This window comes from Branchiostoma belcheri, unplaced genomic scaffold, assembly GCF_001625305.1.
Source record: "Branchiostoma belcheri isolate BF01 breed outbred unplaced genomic scaffold, Haploidv18h27 scaffold74, whole genome shotgun sequence".
NCBI lineage: Eukaryota > Metazoa > Chordata > Leptocardii > Amphioxiformes > Branchiostomatidae > Branchiostoma > Branchiostoma belcheri.
The window spans coordinates 1,069,702-1,079,232 of NW_017804398.1; the positions used below are offsets into that span (position 1 = coordinate 1,069,702).

General features: G+C 43.8%; 1 protein-coding gene across 1 annotated transcript; it reads right to left on the reverse strand.

Annotated features, from left to right (window-relative positions):
* Positions 1-849: 849 nt before the first annotated feature.
* On the reverse strand, positions 850-7,873 carry LOC109485241. The gene is made up of 4 exons (XM_019788690.1): positions 7,820-7,873; positions 6,084-6,187; positions 2,822-3,259; positions 850-1,396 (listed from the first exon to the last, which is right to left on the reverse strand). Exons 2-4 carry the CDS (start codon positions 6,174-6,176, stop codon positions 1,163-1,165), a joined length of 765 nt encoding a protein of 254 aa, XP_019644249.1. The 5' UTR covers positions 6,177-6,187; positions 7,820-7,873; the 3' UTR covers positions 850-1,162.
* Between the last annotated feature and the right edge of the window lie 1,658 nt (positions 7,874-9,531).

Here is a 9,531-nt window from a genome sequence, read left to right on the forward strand (position 1 = left end):
TCCTCCTTTGTCTCCACAACACGAAATGTAATATGTTTTGTTCTGTACATACTGGGTCCTTTTATCAGTTGAAGAGACAGCCAGTTATGATAAAATGATTAGATTAATAAATCTATATTCCAAAAGGCTGTTCATTACGCAACTATCTCTTTTGAAATATATGTATGTTTTCATATCTCATTCCTTATATAAAATAATAGAGTCTTTCCCTGTTCTAGTTTAAGGAAATAAATAAGTTAGATTTGTACATCGTTGGTACTAAGAATATTTCAATATCGTATATCTACATCCAAATACAGTCAACTTAGAAAAAAGAAAGTATAACATCTGGATCGTAAGCAATTAAAATGAGACAGTTCGCTGAAATGATGAAACCAAATTTGGAAGTTGTTCACAAAAGACCATGATGTGAAAGGCCCTCGGTGTAGGGCTCTCTCATAACATACGTCATGTCAATTTTAGTAACATAATTAGTAAAATCTATGGGAAAAAAATGGAACGACGAATTTTTTGTATTGTATGGTGGTCATGTGCAAGAGATTTGTGTTAGCATACGTCGATGAAGGTTATACATCCAAGTAGAACATACGTAATACAAAATGAGTCAAACAACAGCATAAATTCTTTCAATAGTCAGACGTCGTTCCAGATAGCCTCCGCTATCTTTCATCAGTGACAGTGACTGAGAATTTGTGTCAGCATGTAAGCAGAACTAACCTGTATGGATCATCGTGTTATCACTGCATCTAAGATAAATGGTGAACAATGATCATCTATATAATTTCAGTGGTTACTGTAGCGCATTACGAGATATGAGCTGAAGTCGAACGGTAAGCAAATGGTGTTGACAATATGGTCCCTATTGTATCCAGAACCGTGCCTATTTAGTTCTATGGTCTATATCTGGTCAGACTGCTCCAGAACTTCAGCCATCCTTGGTTGGTTTGGCTGGTGGTTGGGGGAAGGTTCTGAATGTATGACAGGGGCTTTAGGATCAGGCACGGTTCTAGCTGGATAGTCTCCGGGTATCCAAGAGCGTAAACTTGTCCCAGAAACAATTCTGGATACGAGTGGACTATCCAGAACAGTGCCTGAGCATGGTTCTGCATGCAGCGCGGTTTTGGATACAACAGTGTCCCTGCCTGTCGGACACTTGAGCGCGCTAGTCGCACTCGGGGGCCAGGAAACAGGCGCGGTCGGCGGCACGGCAACAGATTCCGGGCGCGACGCACTTCCCGTCCGTCCGGCAGGTGGCGCTGTGCTGCCAGCTGGCGCATAGGGCGTGGTCGGAAGGACTGGAGCAGACGTCTTTCCGTATCACACAGCCGGAGCCGGGGCGGCAGCACACACCTCTCAGCACGCACACGCCACTGCCGTCTGATCCACAGGGGGTGCACTAGTGGAGAACAACGATCTCATCTTAACGCACGGGCTCAACTGTGCTCCATACATTCATTACACGACCCTTGGGAACCTGAACTGCTGAAGTCACATTTCCAAACCAGGGCCCGGCCGGGCAGTTCGCGGGAACTAAATGTATGATATACAGACAACGAAACGCACAAAATGTATAAAAGATGATAAGCATGGATTTTGCGTATGACAACATTTTTCGTTCATTCCGGTCCGGCCAGGCCCCGGCTTAGAATTGTGACTCCAGCTAGCATATATAAATAAATAGAAAATTAAGATTATGGTACATGAAAAGGTTACAATCTTCCCCATCAACCCCTGCTTGCGAGTAGTCATGATAGCACTGACGTCCCGGCTTGCAATTTCAACGAAATACGCCAGGAGGAACAGATACTCAGTCGCATGGAATAATTTTCAAGTGGCAATGACAACCACAAACTGGCTTTTGAAAATATATCGCTAGGTGTCATCGTAGGAAAGACGTCCTATGTCAATACATATAGTGAGTCTTCGGGAAACTCTACGTCAAGTTGCCAATACAGTAACTTTCTTTTATTAAGAAAAAATATTACCTGAAGAAACCGATCACCTGTTTCTGAATTTGAGTTCCCTTCATTTCCCCGAAGAGCCGCGTTACGGCATCACATCTTTTCATCGATTTTTACCAACAAGATGTAAGATGATGTATTGATTGAAAAATCGTGAAGTTTGCTGAAACCCACGGGCTAGCTCCTTGCTCTCCTCCTTTGCATGTAATCTGACCTCATTCATCACACATTCGTCAACTTCCCACCAAAAAGACATGTAGCACGAAGGCACTGTCAGATAGAGGGTTTTTGCGCGCGTGCACCTTACGGCGTGACATGCTGTAAGATGTAATTAAGGCAGCAGAACACAGCATTTATCTGTGACGTGGGTGCACAAAGTAGTACGGACAAAATTCATGAAGCCTCGAGCGAAACTATCTGCTACCTTCACCTGGTACCTGGAGCCGGGTTGATGAAGAGTCTAGACAGAGTGTCTCTCAAAAGCACCCCAGAGTAGCAAACCTTTTGTTGGCATTGTTTAAAATTTGTCAACTGAAAGTGTTATTCCGAAAGAAAAATAGGGTAATTAGCCTTCAACTCGGTTGCTCCCCCCCCCTCAAAGAAAGCCCCGGTAGTAAAGCCTAGTATTGAAGATCACATGTAGCTTGATTTAGCTTGTTTAGACTTATTTCTTTCATAATGGATCAGATAAAGCAGATCCATCTCCCGGCCAATGTCTTCAGAAGTATTAAGGTGATGTTGAAATTAGATATGGAACGGTCCTGAATGAATCTGTGAATATACATGTAAGTTACAGCAATATGCTAACTATTCTACTCATAATTTTGCCAAACGGAAAATGTTCATAAGTTGCCACAAACCTGTTCGTCGCCTTTTTCCTGAACGTCCTCCCAAGGGTCACGTGATAGTGTCGGACTGCTCACATCACTTCCCGTTTGACGAAGTGCTTCCGGTTCATCGTCCAGTGACGCGTCTGCGACAATGCGGAAGTGGGTTCGTTTTCCGACTCCGTTGCGGAACGAGCGCTTGTCTGAGGCCGATTTTGTTCCCTCGATGTCGTCGTGGCCGCCATTTTGAGAGAACACGGTGGCTTCAGCCTTCAACTCGGTTGCTCCTTGGTGCCGTGGAATGGTTTCGACTAGCCGTGCCTCTTCGCCGTCCTTTCTTTTCCCCACACCGTTCCTGAAGCTCCTCTTGTCTCCGGTTTCCAGGGCCGGGGAAGCAGGTGAGCCGATCGCCCCCTCCAGGTGGAGAAACTGCCGCAGGACGGCTGCCGAGCGGCCGGGAGACAGCCTCCTCTGTTGGAGGGAAAGTACCGATCAGTTACGTCACCACTCAACACACACAAAACATCAGGCTGTGAACACATGTTCTACTACTAGTGCGCGTTGGAGTAATCTAGGTCATTACACAAGATAGCATGTCATCATCTTATCTATCCCTCAATCTAATTATTTGACCGGTGGGCACCATAGACCACCAGTGGCACTGGTGACAACCCGTTCTCTCCACCCTTCTTGGTTATCTATTCGTTTCACTTACAAAAATGTAGAGTCGTGCTGGCCCATTTTCTGATAGCATCCTTCTAACGTTTCCGTGGCTACCACTCTTCCTTCTTCCCTGGACTGTTCCTTACAGTGACATGTGACCATACCATGAATTATGATATCCATTATCAACCATTAAATGGACATTTGGATATTTCACATTCAACGAAAGTTCAAATTTGGAAGAGTAACCAAAGAGTAACCAATTTTCAACGTCTCTTGAGTCACTACTTCTTATGGCATGATTCTTTTATTTCCACCGGGATGACGTCTTCCGTACTACTGTCTGATTGAAACATGACGCTTATCCGGGCGATCAGCTTCCTGCTTGTCAGTAGCGCAGTTCTTAAGTACAACCATGCCTGTAGGGCATCTACAAATAGGACCATTACATACTGAGAGCCGAACGGTCTTTATCTGGATTATGATGAGAGGGAAGATAAGGTATCGATTGTAGTCATTCAGTCATAAAACGGCTTGCCGCCATTCTTTTAAAGCCATACAAACATGATATTATAGTTGACATCCGTGCGAACATTGATCTCAACATCCTCCAAATAAGGGCCCGGTCGCATGGGTCGTGTGACCGTGGTACGGTCGCAAACTGATGGCACTCTTTGGATAGTCGTGCAGATGTAGTAGCCAACCCAGCTGTCTCGTTACGGCAAAAATAAGCTGTCTTAGGTTCTTGTCCGCGGTTGGTTCTACCACAGCATTAGAACATTCTACGTCATACGACCTACGATGAATGACACCGCGCCATAAATGACGCTTGTTTTCAATTATAAGCAAATAAACAAGAATACTAACCAGGTATATGTCTTTGTGATTTTGAGAATTTGCTACTGAGTGTGCTGGCAAGGAGACGACTGCTGCTGCTGCTGCCTCGACAGTAAAATCCTTTGCTTGTTTCTTATCGTTTGAAATAGATTATATGACGCTATTCTTTTCTATACAATTTATACATCATTTACATAATATGTGATTAGTTGTTTTACAATCTGGGGCACTTTCTGTTCAAAACGGACACTGGTAGCTGGGTCTATAGGAGCATATACTCTTAGTCCTCAGCTATGAAAACACTTCTTTTGTACTATTGAGAAATGGAGCGGCGTGGTTTTAAATCGTATCCCATATATATCTCATCATGCTGAAATCTTTTACGTCAATACTGCTGCCATGAAATCCCACTTACTCTCTCAATAACTGATGGAAATCAAAGTCAGGTCTTTAAAACAGCGGTCATGGCGAAGTCTTTGAGAGACGTACGCTTCCGACATCTGCCCCAAGCACTGCTGCAAGTCGACTTTTATCTTAAGGCATTCTGTCAACTTTGAGGAAGAAACTTTATGAATGGTTTGTATCAATCAAAGACCGTGAGGACCTGAACTCGGGTGTGCTGTATCCTGACGGAAGGTTAACAGTAACTACAAGATTATCCACAAGTACACGGTTATATTTAGACATAACTACGTTAAGGCAGCAAAGAAAGTACATATATGTCACCAGTGAAAAATGCTCGCACAACCCACACATCCCTTATTAAGGAGCAGAAAGGAATCCGCCATGGAGTTTTTCTCCCATAAGACACCTACGGAAGCAGGTTGAAAAGATTTAAGATTCGGATGTAGAGAAACAAGATACCATCCGGAGTCTGTTGCGGGAAAGAAATTCCTTGGATATGAACATTTACAACCACATGAAGAGATAACATCCCAGGAGATAAACATCAGTACGGAGACTTCTTGTCAAGGAATACATTGAAACCTGCGTTTGTTGACAAGCTACTGGGGCCCATTTATCAACCTTCAGTCAAGCATTTTGGTGGAGATGTCGCTGAAACGGAGGGCGTTGAGGAACTTAGCAAGACAGATATAGTTTGGTGATAACACTGCGAATGTGAGGGAAAACCATTCATGTCCTAAGGACTACGGAATAATAAAAACAGTGATTTATCCCCACATTTAGGGGTGTCGCGTTTGTTCATACACTCGTACATGTTGTACCTGTAATTCTGTTCCATGTGTGATAGCCACATGGGATCTGTTTGTCGTTATATACGGCTCTTGTAGACACCATGTTGGTAGTCTTCTAGTTGCGATTTATAGTGGCTTAGTCCTTAGTATTGTAGAAAATCATTTAGTAGTTTAGAAAATGGGTTGTGGGAAAATTGAGTCACTCCTTTCAAAACCCAAAGCACCACAGACAACGAGGAAACGACCCATTTATTTGCCATCGAGTTATGTATACATTGTAATGATCAAGTGTATTGCAAATCCGTGAGACAAACACTACTTTGTTGGTCTGTAGTCAGGGCGTATGTCTACAATGAGTTGACTATTCAAATTTCTACAATTTATCCCAATTTCTCTAAACTTACAGACCAAGAAAAAACTATTCTTCTTGTAACTTCCCAAAACCCACAAATTGTGGAAAAGGTGGGACATTACGTATTCCATGGTTTACAGAACAGAAATTCACCAATGTGCAATAAACCTTTCTAAACTCTTGTGGGGTTAACGTTTGAACTGTAAACTTACAGGTGGACCAAGATGACACATACAAACAGACTTACGTTTCCGTTTTGTGGAATGTTCTTCGTTTCCAACTGTTGCCCGCAAACGGCGCCGAGCAGGACAACAGAGCACAGCAGGATCGGGGTCCACATCGTGTCGCCTTCTGCACGGACGCAACAGGACAACAAGGTTATCAGAGGATGTGAACAGCTACAGTACAGAAGAATACTGCAGTTCTTTCAATTCTTTATTCATATATCAAAATTGCGGACACACAGAAATATATGGAGGTTTGAAAGGCGTTGATATTAACAACCATAACAAAATCTAATCACATATGTAAGTATGTTATTCACCACTGACAAGACAGGACCCAAATTGCCGGGCAATTAATGCATATTGGATTATTTTGTCTGATTATACACTTTGATTTACTAATGGAGAAACGAGTTTTGAAGTCTTTTTTTGCTCTTGCTGGGGGGTCGAATATATTGTTGTCATTTCTCTTTGTTGTCATTTATCTTCATTCAAGCATCTTAGTTGCAGGCGTCTAGAGTTTTCCATACGTCGTTACGTTACTGTGCACGCTGTTGGAATAGCTTGAAGTGTTTGCCTTAGCGTCTTATCATAAATTGCTTCAAGTTGGAATCACAAATTGTTCTCCTCTCCCAAGCACCAGTGGACGTAATCCTTCATGGAGAAACAGGATGTTTAGAGACGCCGCCAGGTACACGATATGCACATATTAATGACACCAATCCCCCACCTTTAGGTAATATCGACAGATTCAGATATTATCATGGAGGCATCGATCTACAGCAGGGCACGGAAGGATACAAACTTTTATATGTGCCTGCCGACATGGCCCTTACCCCAGCGGGCGGTTCAGAAAAAGGTGTTGACTTTGAGCTACATGTATGTGTTTGATATATGGTCTGGTTCTTCTGGCCGGACAGCCCTGACCCCCTGCCCGCCGACATCGGCGACAACCCTGTTGCTCCTAGCGACATGGCGATGGTTATCAACCCGCTAAGGGACAGTTTACATGGCGGATATCCTATCACAGGTTGTATTAGATCGATACAAGTGGCTTTATGTGTGCTAACGACGGGGCCAAATGTTTGACATCGTGCGTGCAATTGAGCGGTGAATCTATAAAACAGACGATTCTGGGGAATAGAAGCTGCTGTCGCATTCTCTGCCGATACAAAAAAGTGCCGTGGAGCATTGTTTAGGGAGAACTCAGCTTTGCCCGTTATTTCCCCTGTCCTTTCCGTGGCAAGCCAGTCATTAGGTCGTTTGCGTCAGTCGATAAACAAAAAGCCTCCCGGTAGAAAACACTGACATGACAGATAACGGTAACCCACCGACCGACTGCAATGTCGCAGCATCATGGATAAGCGACGTTTTCCTTCTTCTTTTCGAATGTTTTGAAGTGTTAGTGTTATTTGGAAAGTTTGCTTTGCAAGAACACATGTTTGGACATTTTGCTCGTCCATGCCAGTATTTTCAGAGCCGCAATGTCAAGAATTAAAGGAGTCATTTTTTTCACGCAGACCGTGGAATAAGGTCACTCAACAAATCACAAACAAGCAAGCTGATATGGACAGCTACTACAACCAGTCATACATCCAATATATCTGCACAGACTCAGATAGGAAATGTTTATACATGTTTCACACTGACCGGGAGTCCAGAATCAACACCGGTACCAACCTGCGACACTTACAACTATTAGTGCTATAAACCGACAGATATCAGTCTGAACTAGCCACGGAAAACAAGTTTTACTCACGTTTTCGGCACGTAGACAAGATGCTTTTTGCAAGTAGCAAGTAGCAATATCCAGCTCTCCGGGTTTTACTGTCAAACGCCAAACCAAGCGGGTCGTTTTATACCTGACTTTCCTCGCCTGTGTGACTTGTGACGTCAGCACGGAGGCCGCCCCTAAGAATTCATAATACATAAGACACGAAGATCTTAATCCTCTCTGATGCAGACAAGACGGCCCGGGGTGGTGCAGAGGTTTTGCCGGCTACGGTTACCCTTTACAATAAATCGACGGGTAAAGAGATTGACTTTGCTCTTTGACGAGTTGTGAAAGGTGAGTTGCTGTGATTGGTGGGTATCGTTGATACAGATGTTGTGTGGTGTTTCACAGAAAGCCAAACATGGGCGTGTGCATGGGAGGACGCGTCCATCTCATCATACCGGATCGAGTACCAGGAAGAGGAAATCACTTAAGAGTCCGAGGGTGACGGTGAGGCTCACTGGCACCTAGCGATGCCCAAATGTTTGGTGTTGCAGTGACACTGTTGGTGGCGAAATTTGCGACAGCAGTAATCTTTCACATAATAGTGTTGTTTACTGTTTATTGATTTTACCAGTGGAAACACATTGCCCACTTGTGTTTTTCAATGTGCCCTGGGGGAAACCATGGACATAAGCTATCGACATCAAATAAAGTCAACGATACAAGAAATAACAAAAAAAATCACACAAATTACAAGTCGGTACAAAACCACAGTGACCTATAGATGCTTAAAACTAAACATAACATAAAGTCATGTTACAAAAAATAATGATGTAACATACGAAACGCCACGTATGATATCATAAATATCCTCTCTCAACTTTGAAGTTTTCAAGATTTCTATCAAGGCTATAGTCAGATAGATCCTCAGTCCTTTTCTTTGATTTTTCCCGTGTGTTCTTAGAAAGGTGTGTTTTGATGATGCACTAATCGTGCTTCCTAAGAAACACCTCTTCGTGCGCATCTCGAGTTTCCAGAAGGAGATGTAGGCGTTATGACAAGGACAGGCGGTGTCCAAGGTCCTGTTCCACCCGTGTTGTGTTACTAACGTACACTGTGACACGTACTCACAGAGCCAACACGTCAGCATAGTGGTGTGGCAGGCACAGAACCTACTATCGAAGCTGATAAGGTAGGCATTAGAATCTTCTGTCGTCGGTGCGAAGACCGTGTGATCGGGCAGGTCATCCAGAATCAATAAGTGGTCCAGTGGTCCATCTAGGATGTAACGGTCAAAAGAAACATAATCATAACTGACTTATTCAGCCATTTGCATACCCGGCCCCTTTACTTGTAAGCGCATGATTTAATCTTCGATACAGCTATCTGACCAGGTTAGCCCCTGTTCCCGGCGCACAGGACCACAGGCGTCATCCATTAGGACCTGGTCACATTCGTCACATTCGAGGTCTCGATTTTGATGTCGTGGGATTTTTTTAGCAGGCTGTGACAAGAACCAACCACCGGCAACGTTCCTAGCTTTCTTTCTATGTATCAAGGCAGGTGGATTTTGTAGAACACATGCACAGCTACACCAAGAACAGTCTCAGTTTGCGACCGTAGGACGAATGTGGCCAGGCCTTCAGGGGTTTCCCCTCCTGATCGAAAAGGACTTAAAACAACGATATCCCTCAGGCCCGGCCGTCCCATGGGACTTGTGGTACTGATTTTTTGCTATGCCATTTGACTAAAAA

Coding starts and splice junctions, on each gene's coding strand:
- LOC109485241 (XM_019788690.1), bottom strand. CDS start 6,176: ATGTGGACCCCGATCCTGCTGTGCTCTGTTGTCCTGCTCGGCGCCGTT. Junction 3,260..6,083: donor ACATTCCACAAAACGGAAAC/GTAAGTCTGTTT, acceptor TCCCTCCAACAG/AGGAGGCTGTCTCCCGGCCG. Junction 1,397..2,821: donor AGGAAAAAGGCGACGAACAG/GTTTGTGGCAAC, acceptor GTTCTCCACTAG/TGCACCCCCTGTGGATCAGA.